At 44.6% G+C, this 19,518-nt stretch overlaps 1 protein-coding gene across 28 annotated transcripts in view; it reads left to right on the forward strand.

Moving 5' to 3' along the window:
- PAX2 (paired box 2) overlaps positions 1–19,518 on the forward strand; it is a 192,511-nt gene that overhangs the window by 144,011 nt on the left and 28,982 nt on the right. For 17 of the 28 annotated variants that reach the window (XM_029609098.1, XM_029609100.1, XM_029609097.1 and 14 more), the window contains 3 exons: positions 5,892–6,059; positions 7,048–7,223; positions 16,537–16,663. In XM_029609098.1, coding sequence (XP_029464958.1) covers positions 5,892–6,059; positions 7,048–7,223; positions 16,537–16,663 — 471 coding nt within the window. The remainder of the gene's footprint in view (positions 1–5,891; positions 6,060–7,047; positions 7,224–16,536; positions 16,664–19,518) is intronic. The other 11 variants (XM_029609091.1, XM_029609096.1, XM_029609104.1 and 8 more) reach the window with 2 other exon arrangements.

Consider the following 19,518-nt stretch of genomic DNA (forward strand, 5'->3'; position numbering starts at 1 on the left):
GGCAAATTAATTGCAGACCTAAATTTAGGCACCTAAATTTAGGTGAAGTTTAAGTCCCTAAAACTTAGGGTCCTAAATGAAATGCCAAGCATTTTGGAAACTGGGACCCCCTTAGTGACTTTAAAGTTCACCCATCAAGCCATGGATGTTGCCACATTTACATAGTCCTCAGTTTGCCCAGTCAGTGAATGACATTAGTCTGATTTGCAGTACTTCCACTGATTATATGCAAGGAGCTGCTTGAAATCTTTAGAAGCTGTGGTGGTGGTGGTGGTGGTGAGGGGGGGGGGGGGGGGGGGTTATGCAAGAGGGCGATGCCACTGAAGTCCATGGAGGTGAATGGCTTGCTTAGGGGGTGGTTGTCTTCCTACAAAGGATGCAATTAATGAAGTTCTCTGATCTGATGAATTAGATGAAGTCAGCGAAGCTGGTGACAAGATAAAAAATGGCTAGTAGCTATGGGAAGTTATAAAATTCCCCTGATGAACATTGACGATCGAAGCAGGGCCCGAGTAGGGTATTGACATCAGTTGATCCTCATGAGATTTTTGTGGAGAAGCTGCACATGAACAAGCTATCTCTGTTTTAAAGTTTTCTTGTGGGCCTATGGGTGAATTCGTGGGTGCCAACCCCAGGAATGTTGGTATAGAAAAGTGTTAAATAAATAAATAAATAAATAAAGTGCATGTGTTTAAAGTGCATTTAAAAACATACAAAATATGGTGACGCTTATCAACAGAGGGACTAATGACTTAACAGTTTGGATTTGTGAACTAGCACCCAGTTTGGATTTGTAAATTAGCACCCAGTTTATGAATGTCCCTAAACTATGGGGTCAATTTTTAACTTTTGGAGTTAAGTTCCTAAATTTGCCCTTTTGAATATTTACTAGGGCTGAGTCCTTAAAGTTAGGCTCCTAGTTTCTTTAGGATCCTAAAAAATGGGTGGCTACGGGGGCAGAGCTAGGATGGGGAAACCAAGTTAGGAGCTTAGCAATGATTTTCAAAACTAGGCACCTAATTTAGGAGTCTAAATATAGGGAAATGAATAGCAGGTGTAAATTTAGGTGCTTAACATTTTGGACTATAAATTTATGTGAACTTTCAGCTGAAAATGGGCTCATAAGCTTGGTTGAAAATAGGAGCCTCATTTAAGAGCTTAAATGAAAGAGCTCAGCTTTTTTAATACCAGTCCCAATATTTCAATAATTCCTACCACCTATTTTTGCTTTTGCACTATTAGGGTGGTGGACTTTTGATGGGTCTTTTCACACTTTCTGTTCTGCAATAAGAGAAACATAAACTGACAGGCAACATTTGCAAGACCCATCCAGTCTGCCCATTTTCCCCTCCTACTGCAATGCCACAGATCCGATTTGGTCTCTGATTTTCCCTCTCCGTTCCCATGACTAAGGATCCTCTCTCTGTGTCTGCCCCCTACCTTTTTGAATTCCAATACCTCCCCCCCCCCCCCCCCCCCCGACTCCTCCCATTCCCAAGCAGTCTATTCCATATATCTAACATCCTTTATGTAAAGACCATTTCCCTTTCTGGAAAAAGAGGGATTAGTAAATACAGGTAGAAAACATTATGTTTCACAAAGGGGTATACAGGGCATGGAGTCCCTTGGCTCTGATACCACCTTAGGCAGGTGAGGAGTAAAGGAGATTAGGGTCTTGCTTGCATGGCAATAGTATCTGCTCAGAGTTGACTCTTTTTATCTTTAGCTGGAACTGGCTTTGTCATATGGTTTAAAGCTTGGGTCTTGATTTTCTAGTCAGCCAGAAATTATTTTCAACCCAAATATTCTTTTCATGTATTTTTATCATTGCATTGTAGAGTCATGCCTGGTATCTTCACCCATTGCAATATTGTGGTAGCATTTGTCACTGCACAATCTGTTGTGGGCTAGAGTATATTGTAATCCTCTTGTCACTGTGGCTGTGGTTTTAAGGGGATGGATGCGCTGAAGGCAGAACATAGTTTGGTTTTCTTGAATTTTGAGAGTTATTTTTTAAATTATTGTTAGTTATTTTTTGTCATTTGTTTTTTTCTTTTTATTGTTTTGATTTATATTGTTATGTGATTATTTTCTTTAAATTTTGTTATTGTGGTTTATGTTATTTGCTCCTCCTCCTTCCCCTTTCATTTTCATCTTCCCTTATGCTGTCCCCCCCTCCCCTCCTGCCTTCTGCTTTATCCAGGTTTATCTCCATTTACCTCACAGGTTCCTCTTTATCTACTTCTCTTTTCTTTCTATCTCCCCTTCAAATTCCTCTCCATCCCCCTCTCCTCTTCCTCAGATACTCTGTCTCCCACCCCTCTTAAGTTAATCTGTACCTCCTTTCTTTTCCCCCTAATATTGTGTTTCCTATTATGTTAACCCATTTTGTTGGAATAAAAAAGGGGACACCTTTTGTCATGGCCATACCCCATTAAAAAAAAAATCTATAAATTCGCTGCTCAGCTGCTTGTGTTATATTTATGCATGAAATCTATTGGTGCGATACCTGCAAGGGGGCTCTCTAATAAGAGTCAACTCCTCTGATTTACCTCGATGCAAAATCCGGGAGGGGGGCAGGGGAGTTGAGATGGTGGAGATTTCAGAAACTTTGAAACTGAATTGTTCTACAGGAATGAGATATGGGAACAGAAAATGCTTTAGCTTGTTTTTAACTGTCAGTTGCATTAAAAAAAAACAAAAACCTTCTAGTAGTGCCACTTTTAAGTGAACAGCAAGCAGGGAGGAGGGAAATAGCAGAGGTTTAAACCTCCTCCCCCCCCCCCCCCCCCCCAGTGTGGGTACTGGCACCTTGGTGGACGGGGGTCACGCAATCTGTTGTCAAACTTGACCTTTGTCTTCCAGTCTAATTTCTTCTGCAACACGAGAGGGAAGACAGATATTCCCTGCTTTCTGGAAGAATTTATTATTGTTCTGAGGAAAAGGCCGATCATGGCCGTGTGGGTATTGATAAGTGCGATTCTGATTATCCGATGTTGCTGTGTGGGGTGGGTATGAGCTCGGCTGCACGCTGGCTCGCTCGCTTGCCGCTGTGAATGACAAACGCTGGCTTATTGATCGCATTCTGAACTCAGCCTGGCTGATAGAAGGTAATTAATGACTCCATTTGCCTCAGTACGGAGGAGAACAATTGAGTTTGAAGCCACAACAACTGGCAGCGCTATGAAAGGCCCCCCAAGGAGATGTCCGGGAAAGATGCCTGACAGGGGCGGCTTGCACCGCCATGCAAGAATATATCAGACAGCAAAAACACAAAAGGGGGGAGAGAGAAAGACTCCTAAAATTACAGCAATAATTTATAAAAGGACCTCTCAGAAATGGTGTTAATGTGCTCATATGGATCTGGTGGTTATTATGGAGGAGCACAGTAACGCTTCAAAGGCCAATGTGTTGCGATGTAAGACTGCATTGGGGCTTTAAGGACTTTGCTACTGAAAGTCAACACTTGCCTGATGGCATTCAATGCTTCTTGCCCAATGGCTAGACTGGGTTTTTTCATCGTGGAATTTCTTTGGTAAGGCCAGGAAATATTAATATCCCTGCTGTGGGAGGCTGTTGGGGTTATCTTTCTCCTTGGCGCCTATCTTCATTCCTGATTTTATGCACTTTTAACCTCTTGATTTTATTGGCCCTCACACCACCAATTTCTCCCCCCCCCATAGCTCCACTGGGATCCTTGGCCTGAAAGTTAACTTCTATCGCTTTCTGTGCTTCAGGAGAACTTTATTCTGTGAGAGGATTTTCCCCATAGACGAACAGTAGGTGTTTACCGCCTTCCTTCTCCAGTCCACTGAGAATATCCCGACCCAAGCAGGAAACAATCCAGAATAGAGGTTTTCAAAGAGACTGCTGGCTCAGAGTCTCTTTTGTCTCCTCGGTTTCATCTGTGGGGAAGCAGGGGAGCTCCTAGATGGTGAAATGATAGTTCTTTTACCTTCCCAAAATCCCATCTGTCCACACAGTCTGCTCCTCCCTTTCTCTAGGTATAGATGTCACCCATTGATTCACTGCGCTCTTTCCTTCTGAAATGCCAATCCTGAGCAACTCCATGTGACTGGAACTAGTTCAGAGAACCGGGGCCATGGTCCTGGCCAGCTCAACCCTTTGGGGGCCCACCCTTCCCCCTCTTACCTCGATCTTTTCTGCTTCTGGTCTCTCCTTTCTCCCTATTCGCTTTCCCTCCACCTCCCCCCTCGCATTCTTTATGTTTCCGTTTATCCTGCTCTCTCCTCTACCCCCACCTTCTCTCCTTTCATGTCTCCTTCCCTTCTCATCTCCTCCTTCCAGCCTTCTCTTTCTCTTTTTCAGCCTTTCCCCTACCTGTCACTGTGACTATATGAGCCTTGGCTCACCACCAGGTCCCAAGCTGACACAAAAAAAAGTAAGTAAGTAAAAAGGTCAGTGTGCAGAGCAGAGCCGCAATAACCCCTAAAATAGTACTATCAGTGAAACATGATTGATCAATTGAATTCCATAGCGGCTGAAAAATGTGGGATTAAGTAGTGTATTATACGCACAATGAGTTGAGGCATGATGTTCATTTCAAGTTCATTTCGCTGGTCCTCTGCCACCAGATCAGGCAATCAATAGGGGCAGCACATATCATATATCACCGCTCTCTGTGCTGGGGAGAGAGCACCATAATCTCTCGCAAATTTAGACTGACAGATTTGTCGAGATCTGAAGGGCCCCCTGAATAAATGAAGGGAAAAAAAAAAAAAGGACTCCTCCAATGACTTGTGAGACCCGTGATTTAAACACAACACACTCACAGACACACACACACACACACACACACACAGAGCAGCACATCCAAAGAAACACATACAGATAGGGGCATACACAGAGCATCCCATACACAGGAAAATGAGCACATACAAATATGGAGCATATAGGCAAACACACAAACACAAGCAAAGAAAAAACATACAGAAGACTAGATACATACATCAGCACAAATGTACACAACTATTGTGCACGTGTACAAACCGCAGCACACACACAAAGGAAAACAGCTGAACAACACATCTACAGAAAAACACACTTAAGAATTCATATATAAATAGCACCACAACCAAAGGAAACATGCACACACACACACACACACACACACATACACAGCAGGACATACCCAGGAAAGCACACAAACACACACACACAGCAGTACACACACAGGAAAACACACACACAAGAATATTTACAAAAATGTAGCAACACATACACACACATCAGTACATACATAGGAAAACACACAAACAGGAACAAATACGCAGACATGCAGGCACAAACAGCAGAATAGACACATACACAGAAGGACACAAACACACAAGGGAAGACATGCACTTTGATATGTAAGAATAGACAAACATGCACACATAGAGGCACAAAAAGACAGGGCACATAACAACACAGAAATGGAAATAATAGGGCACATCCACACACATGAGAAGTATACAGTTACAGTCACACAAGTACATATAGACATACAATATACAATAAATTGCATGTACTTTTACAGGCACATAGCCACATGTCTCATTACATTACACATGCAGGCACACAGACCTCTGCAGTAAACAAGAGACACACAGCACATGCACTGCAGTGTGCAGACATGCATACACAACACAGAACATCTAAACCCTACAAAACGCTCCTGAGATAACTCCTACCCCGAGGGGAGAAAGAAAAGAATGAAAGAAAGAGAGCAGAGGCTCAAGCTAATCAATATGTGATATTTTATATTATCTTACAAATGATACTGTACCATGCTATATAATGTAATATTGATTATATCATATCACGCAATCACCTGAAAAATGATTTATAGAGCATCATGTAATCCCCGTGCTTTGTATCCCATGCTAAAGACGAGACCCTATCGGCCCAGGATGTGGATTTAGTGATACCAACACTGCAGGCTTCTCACCCAAAGAGAGCACGAAATGGTCTACAGGGACACCTTACATGGAAAGCCCACAGCTACCGTTTTACTGAGAGAGAGCATGACAGCAGCAGGTCAGAGATCAGAGGTCAAGGTCAGTTCTCAAGGACTGAATCAAATCGAGGGTAGGGGGCTACAAGGGGGGGGACGTTCCTTTTGAATCATATTCATGCCTTGGCACCAGTCTATGAGGTTGGTATGGCCACTTTGCACCTTTGCCACTTTTCAGAGATCACAAACGAAGGCTCCTTCTGGTATGCGTGTTGATTATCGGGCTCTATAGAGCAGTCCCCTTATAACTAGCCAGAAACATAGTCTTCAGGCAGGGGTGCTACAGTGTATACTGCAATGAGAGGGAAGCGTTTGAGCACGGAATCCGAGATGTCTTTGGAGAAGGAATCCGCCCCCCACCTCCCCTTCAATTCCGTGGCACGGGGGAAAACTCGGCGGTTTCCACACGCTGCACTTCAGTGCCCGTCTCAGGATTTCCAGCCCCCAGGAGTCAGTAGCCTTGACATTCACCCAAACATTGTGCTAAATCTTTTCACACATTCACATCGATTTTGGCATTTATATGATGCCCTAAACTAGAGCACCGAACATCAAATTACATATGGGTAACTTTGAATCCTTGCCCTGAAGAGCTTACAGTCTCAGTGGGTACCCAAAGCGTGAGGCGTTAAAGTGACTTGCTCAAGCTCACAATGACTGCCAGGGTGTCAGATGTGGGGCCGGAGTTCAGGTCCCTTGGTTCTCAACCCATTCCTCCAACCACCGGACCGAGCCCTCTGCTTTTCACCTTGCCATTTTGTTAAGAGCCCCCACCCCATGCCCATGATGGTTCATGAACACTCTGGAAACAGCACTGTTCTGGAACCAGAACCTAATTCAAGTTCTTTTCACAAGGAATTAACCATAACTCTCACCAAAAACCCTTGGCTTTCTACCAAAAGAGGCTTGCTTTATTTTTCTCAGGCAGTGCCTTTATCATTTTTATTGCTAGCCAGAAAACATTTGTAGGCAAATGTTAGCTGGGTAAAGGTCAGAATTAACCCTCTGTTCTGTGCTTGTGTGTCCTCTAGATGGATCTGATGGTTCCGGTCCAAACGGAGACTCCCAGAACAGTGTGGACAGTTTACGGAAGCACCTTCGTGCTGACACCTTCACCCAGCAGCAACTGGAAGCCTTAGACCGGGTCTTTGAGCGTCCTTCTTACCCTGATGTCTTTCAAACATCGGAGCACATCAAATCTGAACAGGTGAGGCCCAGAACCCAACAGGGCGAGGAAAGGAGACATGTCAGGCCGAGGGGTAGCATCTTGGAAACCAACAGGCTAGGGAGGGATAGAAAAGGCGCAGCTCTGTGTAAACAGGGCACAGCTACTTTGACGGGAATGCACGCAGTTCCGAGTGTAGATCTGAGTATCCACTGAAATATGTGCATACATATGTTTCGAGGGTACATGTCCGAATGCACACAAATGAAAGTGTCCAGAGAAGTGCAGCACAGCCATTGCCAGGTTCGCCCATGATATGCTAAGTCCCACTATGCACCTTGGTTCCAGGAGCACCCTAGACTGTGCTTTTTTTTTTTAGAAATTGAAGCTTATCATTTGCATTTTGGGACCCGGGATCACTTTGACCTGCTCCAGAAAGTACCATTTCACTCTTGTTTCTTTCCTCTAGTCCATGGTCCCATGCTTTTGAAAACAGAATCCAGCTGACTCATCTTAGGTGAGCCTCATTCATTATCAGCAAGAGGGCTTGCAGGAAGAGTGCTAGGGCAGTCAAGTGGCCCTGCCATTCAAAGGACAGTAACTCATTTCTACTGTCCTACAAACAACCCTCACCCAGTTCAGCGCCTTTAGGGCAGGTCACTCATTCCCACCATGCGTGTTCCAAAATGTTCTGACGAGCCTCTTTTGCAAATCAGTGGCTGGCGCCAATGCTCACAGGTTTCAGACGTGCTCTAATTCGGCCATTTTTCGGCACAGACTCCCAAGCGCGTTTGCACTTTTGGAAACGGGACACCCTTCAGGATGCCACGGTTAGCAAGTCTTCCATCCACGGGCTGCAATGCACAGCAGTAAGGGGCTAATGGGCAGTTCCCGCCTTCAGCGCTGTCTGCGATTCCTACAGCAGCAGCAGCTCCCTCCTTTTTCCAGCCTCTTATCTGGAAGGCTGTCTTCATAAAAATGGAAATTAAAAATAAAAAGAGCTTTTAATACTACCCCAAAACCATAAAAGAGGGAAGGCAAGCCTCTAAGTAGAGTTTCTTTTTCTCCCCGAGTCCCAGGGTTTATTACAATGGATAACCTTTATTTACCTTCATTAGACTATTAAACGCCAGCACAGTCATTTTTCCCCCTGAAACTCGGAGCAAGGCCCATAAAGCAAATCCAAAGCCTAATTGAGTTCATTTTAATTTCTCTCCGATCACAGCGAATTACTCTGGTGATAAATCAGGGGGCAGCCTCACCCCCAGTAGAAGGCCTAATTTGCAGCTAATTACAAAACTGATTTCTACAGGAAGATCAATACGAAAAGGAATTGGAAATGACTAGGCAGAGGCGTCCAGCTGGGGAGGGTGGGGGGCTGCAGAGGAAGGGGGGGGGGGGCAGGCAGAGGACGCATTGGGGGAGAGAGGAACCAGGGTGCAGAAAGAGCAGAAAATCAGTTTTAATTTAATGCAATATTAATCAGAGCTACTTTTTCCCTTTTCCTTAGTCTCCCCCCGGCTTATTGCATTGCCGAAAAAGAAAAGGCAGCTGTAAGGCTCAGGGTCTGTTTTTGAGACCGCTGTAATAAAAAGGCAATTAGCAGAATTGTTTCGGACAGGACCCCCTTTTCAGATTTGGTGGCTCTATCCCTCCCACCCTTCTGCTATCCATGTGGCCTCTTCCTCCTCTCCTCCCTACCCTACCCTAATTTTATACCCCAGTGCACAAGGAAAGAGAAAAAAAAAGGTCTCTGCTTTGTTTTGAAGGAGGGAGTTCATTCAGCAAACCAAACTGGGAGGATGAGATCAGAGATCCCTGCTGCCGTCTGCACAGCCTGTACAGGGCTTCTCCTAGAGAGTTTTTTTTTTTTCCTTCAAAGCAGCAACACCAGCCGGAGCTTCAGAATATCAATCGGCCTGTTTCTTAGCTCTGTCGCGTCCTCTGTCTCAGGTCTTTCATTCATTTTCCTAACGTAGTACCTGATTCACTAAGGGTTTTTTTCCCCAGACACACAAAATGGAAGAAAAGCCTTAATGAATCTGGCCATAGTGCGCTGATCTAATAAAGCATTTTTCCCCATTCTCTGTCCACAGTAACAAAGCTTAGTAAAGCAGGCTCCTATTTTGTGTATTCTGTTACTTTTTAGAGAATTCAAAGTGAGCACCTTCTTTTATGGCCACACCACAATTTGAAGTTTTTCCTTCTCTGACTGCAGTCATTCACTTCTGTAAGGTTTAAATGACATGGACCTTCTTAGCCATCTGTTTATTTGGCACCATAAACCTAATATAGAAACATAGACTACAGAGACAGATAGTGACAATATGCCCATCTAGTCTGACCAGGTTCCTTCATTGTACAGTATCTTAGACTACAGTTAATCCATGGATTTCCCTTCACTTTTTTGCTAAGGATCGTCTATGCTTCTCCCATGCTGTTTGGAATTCTGATCCTGTTTCTGTCTCTGTTCACCCCCACCAGCAGGCTGTTCCATGCATTCACTACCCATTCTGGGGAAGAAATCTGTTCTAACGTTACTCCCGAGTTGTCCTTTCAAAATGTCACTGTTACAAAGCTGAAAACATATCGTTGGTTAGTGGTTCAGGGGGCTTGAGAGTTATGATCCAAGTCAGAGCATGAACTACAAGGCTACAGAGCTGTAGACTTTCCCAAACAACTCTATGGCATAGGGAGAAGCTGATCCAGTCCTGGCTTTACCTCATTGTATCTCTTGACTTAGGGAGTTCCAGTCTCTCTAACCAAGCTCATGGTTGCAAGTCAGGCAAAATTAGCACTGGCTTAGCCTACCCTTTATGACATGGAGCTTACCGGAGATCCTACTGACCTGATTCCATTCAGCAGTTATTCATATCACACATATTTTATTGTGTAGGTTCTTCTGTCCTAGGATAGGCAAACAAGGTTGCCAACTAGCTTCATGTTTTTTTCAGAGCAGGTAATACAGTCCTCGTTTCATGCATACACTTGTAGCCCTTCTTAAGGAAATCAGAACTACAAATCCCTGCATGCAATGGGGTAAAACCAGAACTGGATCAACTTGTCCTGCAACATTGGAACCAATAAGAAACCCTAGAGTTAAAAGGGGTACTAAGACACCTCTTACTATGTGAAAGGGTGTCAGCCATTGCATATTCTTTGGGCCAGATTTAAGGACTGGGCAAAAAGTTTACCAGTCAGTTGGTGTCCACAATTTTGAAACAGCTAGGCCCTCATGTGACCATACAGTTCCATGTAAAAGAGAGCAGGTTGATCCAGTCCTGGTTTTATTCCATGGCAGACACAGAGTCCTGCTTTTTGGGGGTTTTTTTGAAGGGAAATGAGAAATATGTGGTCAATTTTTAAAAAGATTGGGGCAGATTTTAAAAGCCCTACACGCTTAAATCCAGCTGGATTTACGCGCGTTGGGGGGTTACGCGCACCAAGCCTATTTTGCATAGGCATGGCGATGTGCGCAAGGCCTGGGACGCACGTATGTCCCGGGGCTTGAAAAAAAGGGGCAGGGCGGGGGCATGGCCAGAGGCCTCCATAAGGCCTCTAGGCCAGGGGATCGCGCGCCGGCCAAGTGCCAGCGCGTGCAATCTATGCCTGCCCAGAGGAAGGCGCAACTTGCAAAACAAAGGTATGGGGGATTTTAGGTAGGGCTGGGGGGGCGGGTTAGGTAGGGGAAGGTGGGGGGGGGGGTGGAAGGAAAGTTCCATCCGAGGCCGCTCCGATTTCGGAGCGGCCTCGGAGGGAACAGGGAAAGCCATCGGGGCTCCCCTAGGGCTTGGCGCACGCAAGGTGCACAAGTGTGCACCCCCTTGCGTGCGCCGACCCCGGATTTTATAACATGCGCGCGGCTGCGCGTGCATGTTATAAAATCAGGCATAGATTTGTGCGTGCCGGGTTGCGTGCACAAATCTACGCCCGCTCGTGGGTATTAAAATCTGCCCCTTTGAGTGCCTGACCTAGATGCCTAAAATTTAAGCAAATTTTCAGCCACACCTAGACTTATGGCTGAAGAAGATTCGCCTAAATTTAAGTGGCCAAAACACAGCTGCCCAGATTTAGGCCAATCAATTCTTTTAAAATGTAAACTTAAATGGCTAACCTGAAAATCAGTGCTAGCCAGCTTAGTCATCTCCTTTTTAATAATCACCTCCAAGTCATTGATTGCGCCCCCCCCCCCATGTCTCCCCCAAGCCGGCAGGAGACCTCACTCATATATTCTACAGGCCTAGCATCCAGCACTGCTCTGGCACTAGGCCAGGAAATCCCAAACCTGTCCTGGTGATCCCACAGCCAGTTGGCATTTTCAGGATATCCCCAACAAATATGCATGAGATGCCACTGCTTGCATTGGAGACTCAATATATCCCATTCCATCTCCTGCACATTCATTGTGGATATTGCGGAGCTTTAAAGAATTTCTCTCTAATTTGCTCCACAATAAAAATAGACAAATCTTCTGCAGTACAATGAGTTACCACTTTTATTAATGTTAATCACCTCTTTAGGCAAACTCTCAGCATATGTTCCTGAAATTAGTATATGCAGCAAAGACATATATATGTGTTCTCTAGAAAACAGAGTCAGCATAAGTCAGAATAAGTCAGCATAAGTCAGCAATACATGTTTTTGATCATGATCAGTTTAACGGGTCAGCGTGACCTAAATCCTAATTAAAATTACAGTTAGCTATACTGAAGAAAACAGGAAAAGGGCCATGAATCATTTTATCTAGTTTCTACCAAATGCAATTAATCCTTTAACATTGGCATAGTGGTACTCTCCTCAATATCCTAAAAAAAACCCGACTGGCTCTGGGGTCACCAGGACAGTCTGAGAACTCCTGTACTGGGCAGCACTGGAAGAGCTTCCAAGCTTCTTGTCTGCCTTATCCTTTCATCAGGACTGGTGCTAGCTTTTTGCTGCCCTATGCAAACAATGACTTTGCTGTCCCCACCCCCCCACCGCATCATTCAATCTCTGTCCCACACCCATCAAAAAAAGCCCAGCTCCTTCTAACAATCTATATTTTTAAAAACTGACAGCCCCCATCCAAAGAAACCCATGGTCAAAGGATGGGTATAAAGTACCCTTAGCAAACCTTACAGCCTTGCATATATACACACACACACACACACACACACACATACTCTCTCTCTACAGATGCACACACACAATTCAATTATACATTTATAAAAGATTTTACATGAAAAAAGAGCATTCAAAAGTAGAGTCTTCCAAGGCAAAAATATCACTTTCAACATGCATATTATATTTACATGCATTGCTGTGGTGCCTACCAGAAAATCCTGCAAAAAAGACATTTGGAACTATAGAATTACAGTTTTTGTAATGTGTGCTGGGTGTGGGCTTGGCCCTCAGAAAGCCATGAATAAATGAAATTACCATTACAATATAGTAAACCTCCCATACCAAAACAGCACTAACTGCCAGCTATCAAACAGTAACAATCTTATCTATGAAAAGGTAACACTGCACATATTATACCAGGCCCTAGAACACCAATACACTTCCTATTAGGAAAACAGCACAAATTAGACTGCTATAGATCACTATAGATAAATTATATGGTAGAGGAATACCTCACCTTAGTCACCCTGATCAAATACAGAATAAAGAGACCAGAAAGTATAAACAGAAACATGCAGAGAAGAACTGAACTGGAACCCACAACAAGTCAGCCTCTATAAGCAGAACAATGGAAAAACAGAAACATTACCATTCTTCAAAAGCATTAAATAATAAAATCAAAAAATCATCATAATAGTAAAATCATACTTATAAAAACAATAAATATTTCAAACCAGTCAACAAATGGAATATCCAAAATTTCCCAAACACCAATAAAATATTTCAAAACATCTGATGAATAAAAAAATCCAATAATTAAAATATTCTAAATTTTCCCCCCAAAATAAAATATTTCAAAACAGTAGATCAAATTATACACAATTATTAAAACTAATAACGATTAAAAAATTCTCCTGTTCTCCATAACTGGGATCTTTTGATTTCCAGTCACCTTGAGATTGTCGTGAATTGGGGAGGTAGGGCCACCTAAACTTTATCTTCACACACACACACACACACACACACACACACACAAACACACACACACATACACACATACACACATATTCATTTTCTCACACACTCCATCTCTTATATACATGCATATGCTCTCACACACACACACATGTACACAGGCACTTACACATAGGCTGTCATAGAGACACACACACAAGTATACAGGTTCTCATACAAACACATACACTCTCATTCAAACACATACACACACACACACACACACACACACACATACACATGAACACAAGCTCTCACACAGACATATGCACACAGGTTCTCACATACACACATTTTCCTTTTTACAGGCAATGGTGGGATGGGCACTATTGCGGCTCTGCCAGCCTCCTTCTCGCTTTTTGGGCCCTGATGGGATGAGCTACACCATGTCCCCGCAGGCTTCTCTTTCCTTCGGCCCCACCGAAGGAAAGAGAAGGGGAAGAGAAGGGGGGGGGGAGGGGGGAGCTGGAAAGCTATGAGCGTACACATGCAGCTAAAAGGAAAAACTGCTGCAGCCTTTCTTCATTTTTGGCCGCCGGCGGGATGAGCTCCACTGGTGGCCTGCCTTTCCGTGAACTTTTCTCGTTTTCAGCTGCTGGCACTGCTCCACCGATGGCCCCGCGGCCTCTCCTGCTGCCGCCACCCCCCCCCCCCCCCCCAGGTGTGCCACCCCGTGCAAATGCACAGTGTGCACACCTGGTCGTGCCGGGCCTGCCTTTCATATTGAGATTTATGTCATTTTATGCTTGTTGCTTTGTGACCAGCCTTGAACTCTGGATGAGAGCGGGATATACATTTTTTAAATAAATAAATAAGTTACCCTATTCTAGGAGGGAGACTTTTTGGCTAGTCCTGGTTTTTAACTTACATCCCAATGCAGTGTGTTATCTATAATCCCTGATTCTACCCATTGAAATCAGCGCTGCAGGTCCCATAATGCATGGGGTTGACAGATATCCAAGACTGACCTAAAATCTCCCTCTTGGATCTGGGTAACTTGGCAGTGCACCAGATGCTGGGCTGGTAGGAGGTAAAAATGAATCTGCTTGCCAGTTGGGTTTCGGGAATAGTTATGGGGATTGGGGAGGGGAATTTCACAGGACTGCAGGGAGCTTCCTTAAAGTTAACACAAGGGCAGACATGAATGAAGGGCCAGTTCAAGGTTATTAGGTACCCTAGGCGAATCTTCAATCTTGCACCCTCTCCCTTTCACACCTACCTATCTAGCACAGCATCCCCCTCTCTTGCCCCACTCAGCATCCATCTCTCCCTCTCACCCTCTGCCAAGTCCTGCATCCGCCCGCTCCTTGTTCCCTGTCTCCAGTACCCGGTATCCCTTCTCTTTACCCCTGCCCCCTCCGACATCTCTCTTCTTTCTTCTCTCCCCCAGCATCCTCCTCTTCCTCCCCTTCACTCCCTGCTCAGCACACCAGCATCATCCCAATCTGTCTGCCCCTTTTTTTTTTTTTTGCAGTGCCCAGCATCCCTTCTTTCCCCACCCTCTACCTGCCCAATTCTCTCCCCGCCTGCCTAGCACCCTCTCTCTTGCCATAACTCCCCCACCCACCCAGCTTTCTGTCGCCACCCTCACATTTACCCAGCATCCATTCCCTTCTGTCTTGTGTTGCTGTGCCTTAAAAATGGACAGATGGCACCTGGAGATTTCTGGGGATCATGCCACCCCCCCCCCCCCCAAAGTTTGGCACCTAAGCAATCGCCCAGCTCGCCTAAAAGAAAAATTGGCCCTGGTAGAATGAGGATTGCAGGGCTGTAGTGGGCTTTCTTTAAGATGGCATTGAGGTGGGTGAGAGGGGAATCACAGGCTATGGGTCAATTTTTTTAAAGCTGCCATCGGGATCAGGTGGGCAGGCTGCAGAGGGATTTCTTTAAGTTGATCATGGGGTGGGTGGGGGATGGATCGCGGGGGCACGGATTGTGGGTTGAGGGAAGGAGGAGTGAGGGTTAGACTGTAATGGTTGCCATTTTGGATTGGAGCTGCAGGGGAAGGAGGGAAACTGATTACTGGATCCTGGGATCACAGAGAAAAAGTGTCTAGATTTAAGCCTTTCTTTGAGACAGCTAGCATTGGGCACCTGAACTTTCTTCCCAGACTCAACTCCACCTATCAATCCGGCAAATTTTTAGGGACCTACGTTTTAGCTTCTTGTGAACTTAAGGACCTAAGTTTAGGCACTGACTGACATGGGGAATTTTCACTCGGCAGGTCCTAGACCCCTAACTCCATTCCTAGGCACCAAGATCCCTCTGAAATAGGGTCCCTGTGTCTCCATGTATGCCATGCAACAGAAGCAGGATTGACTCAGCCTGTCCAGTTTGATGTTTAGCTGTACGGTCACCTTACAAATGGCACATCTTTTCCCCAAGGATTTAATTTTTTGCAACTTGTGAAAGGGGAAAAAAAAATCCTCCAAAAAAAAAAACAAAACCTGAAAGGATTTTTGTCGCTAAGGGTTAAATTTAAGAATAGGGCAAAAGTCCCTTGTGGCTTTTTTTTGGACAAGGATTTTCATTCTCAGTTTTTCTGTGGATTTCATTTTCCCTTCCTGATGTTTCAGGAAATTTGATACTTGGGCAAAAGATTCATTACTTCAAAACTGTGCAAACACTGACTTGAAGGCTTTTCGCACTTTCTCGCCTTTCTTTCACCTGATCATTAAATCTTGTCCTTATTAATCTCCACAGCAATCATTAGGCAAAAGGCTTCTTGGCCTTTAAAAATCAAAATACGATTCTATTTCAAAAAGGGGGGAAGGTATAATCTGCTTGAACTACCACAATTATAAGTTATTATAACCTTCCTGCAAGTGTTTAGGTAAAAAAAAAAAAAAAAATCTGCTATTAAGAAAACTTCATCATCCAAATCTTTCTGCTCTCTTTTCTTCAGCTGTAAATAACTCTGTTTCTGTACCTCCTCTTCCATCTGTTTGCTTGTATGTGTCCCCCCTCCCCCCCCTCCAACAATTCATTCCCATAAACCACCCCTTTGCCCCACCCTATGGCTACCAGATGGCTCCTGGTCAATAGGGACATGCCAAGCTCTTTCTGGTTTTATCCCATTCTATGTAGTAGTTCCAATTTTTCCAACAGAAGGAGGACTGCAAACCCTTGCGTGGAATAAGCCCAGAGGGAATGGAGCCATCTGATAGCCCCTTCCTTCCTCAGTTTTCCCATTCCGCTCAGTGAACCAATAGATAAGTCTCTCTTCCATTTTCTCCAGGGTAATGAGTATTCCCTTCCGGCGCTGAACCCTGGTCTGGATGAAGTCAAGTCAAGTTTATCTGCTTCTGCTAACCCAGACCTAGGCACCAATGTGTCAGGACCCCAAACCTACCCTGTGGTGACTGGTAAGCTGAGCTCCATGCCTAAATAGCCCTGATTATACTTGGTTTCATTTCTTTATTTCCCTCTCATGCGTGTTAGCTTTTGCTTCCAAGGGAGGTAGAGGGAGATAGATGGGCTAGTAAACGTTTTGTAAAACCCCAGAGAAAAAAGCAATGGACAGTTATAAGGATCCGACTGCCACGTTAGGTATGTGGATAGTTTTACTACTTGTAAACCTGCAAAAGCAGTATGCGGTAGGCATGGAAAACATGATACGTAAAGCACCAAAATGTGTTGGGTTGTGCCTTGTTTCCTAATACTTGCTTCCCTAGAGCACCAAAATATTTGTTCCAGATGTGGCTTTAGTGATTTGGATAACAGGAACTCCAATGGGGAAAGACAGTGGTTGTAAAGGCTCCGAGGTCACAGATGTTCAAAACCAGGACTGAACCCATATTTGATGATGTGGAGCCATCTGATAAGCCTAGAAATAAGATAGGAGTATGAGGGTCCACAGATCCGGAGCTATACTCTGTGGTGGGGCACACAGAACAGGGGATCTGGGAGCCCTTCCTAACCAAGGCTCCTCCTCTGAAAATCGTTAGCTTTGCTAAAGAGCCTTCTACACATGCATTGGTCTATTTATGACATCCACATTCCTCCTCTTCCTTACGAGCTGCAGGGCCAGAGGTCTGTGTGACAAAGTCTGCATTGTTTAACAGTAGCACTGTTGCACTAAGAGGCTTCTTTGCAGTGAATAATGCAGGTGCATGGTTGTGTTTCACCCTCAGTACTAGTCCTTTCTAGACACAAGCCCCGTCTTTTCATGTCCCTTGCTGTCATTTATATCAGACTTACATTTTCTCAGTTCTTTCTGGAATCCAGAAGGTGGGAAGCAATCCCTCAACACAGGGCTGAATTCTAATGCAAGCAAAGAGCTACACCTTAGGATAATAGAAGTGGTAATACTAAGAGTTCAGGCTTCACCATCTGGTTTGTTGGTCTGGTTGCAGGCATCTGAATGGCACAGACTTCATTTATCTTGTAATCTAACCAAAATGCACTGTTGTTAGATACGAAAGCTGGCTACACGATTCTTAAAGAACACTTATTTTGGCCAACATCTGAGGTCTGCACCCTACAGGTCCACTTCCAGTGTCTGAGTATTATTCCCAGGAGTTAAGAAGCTAGTGTTTCAAAACCTGAGTCTTATTATTGTGCAAAGATGATATGTGGACGCATACATTAGGAGGTCCATCCGTAGCATGCATTTTTACTTCAAATCATAGGCGAGACAGTGTTTGGAGAGTCTTAAAGCTTCCTGATTTCCTACTATATTGTCCAAGACTAGGCAAAGAGACACCAGCTACCATATCCAACTAGATGTTTCCTTGGCATCCTAAATGTTTGCTGGTATTGTAAATTGCCCACACGTGAAACCAGTTTATTTTTAAACAGCAGAGCAGTCATTTCCAGAAGTTGGTAAACTTGATGGATGGAGTCCGAGCGGCTCAGGTTTTGTCTCAGGCCTCCAGCCCTTCTCCATCCTGGCTACTTGCTGCAAGATTCCTACTCCAGAGAGACTAATAGCAGCTAAATTAGTTTGAAGATTCTGTTGGCCATCTGAAGCTACAATAATAGATCACTCCTTCTGTACAATCTTCTAATTCTTGTGCCAGGCACAGGCGGTGATGTGCCCACCATGTATCGGTGTGTAGAAAGGTCAAACTCCTCCAAACTTTGTTGTCACTTTTACAGCCTGCCCATCCCAGTAGTGAAGTTTCTCAAAGCTCATTTCTCATGGAAGAACACATCTCACTTGTCTCCTTTTATAAAAATATTGTTTGCCGTCGAAAGTCACAAAAAAAAATAATTCAGATTTTCTGTTGACTAAGCATGCAATGGCATCGTCACACGTAACCTACTCCTGGCCCCCCACCTATGTTCACGGAGCCCCCTCTTCTATTGGTTTTTATGAAGGCAGGGGTCACACTCAGTGCCAAAGCTCAGTCTGGGGCAAAGTCCCACGGAACCTCTGTGTGGATTCTCCAAATGGATGGGGGGGGGGGGGGAGGAGATATGCATCCAGGATCCAAGAAGCAGTGTAAAAGTCTCTATGTGTGCGTGAAAGCTCAGCCTTGTACTGTAATTCCCTGGGCCAATAAACAACATTGCGCTTGAGCAGAGCGTTCCAAAATAAAAGTTTGCTGCTCAGCTTGTTTGATGGTAATCGATTGGCACCAAACACACTTTCTTTTGTTACATCCATAATTACTTCAGTAAATACAATCCATATTGATCCGTGCCTGTGGCCCCTTAGTCTCTTCCCAGGGGTCTCTTTCATTCCTGTGAATGGAATATTTTGCTGCCCAGGGTCTCCTATCCCATATAGATCTTCCTTTCCAATTCCTTTGGCTCACAGTTTGTCTCCAAAGTGTTTCAACGTCTCCTGTTTTGTGTCTTCTTCAGCAGAAGCTCCTGTGGGAAGCCTCTTCTCTCCTCCGGATAGTATTCTTTCACTCACCCAGCCTCCTCCTAAAAGTTACTGAAAGATCCAAACTTAGTACAAAAAGAGAAAAAGAAAATCCCTCTTCTTCCTCACTTCTCTCTCACAGGCAGGAAAGGTGGGCAAAAAGCTTGCTCCTAAATTCAATCTCCAGACACAAAGGTACTCAGATCCCCTATCCAACCACTGAGAGGGGGGGGGGGGGTCAGAAAATGTCAATTACTTACTTCCTATCTATTCAGCTGGGTAAGGCTAGGGGAACCACAACAAATCAAATCCCTCTCCTTCGGCTCTCAATTCCAAATGCCATGCCAAAGCTAGGGGTCATCTGCAGAAGCAGCAAACTACCATTGTAGCAACCTCCGATGAAGG

The sequence above is a fragment of the Rhinatrema bivittatum genome, chromosome 7 (assembly GCF_901001135.1).
Source record: "Rhinatrema bivittatum chromosome 7, aRhiBiv1.1, whole genome shotgun sequence".
Taxonomy (NCBI): Eukaryota; Metazoa; Chordata; class Amphibia; order Gymnophiona; family Rhinatrematidae; genus Rhinatrema; species Rhinatrema bivittatum.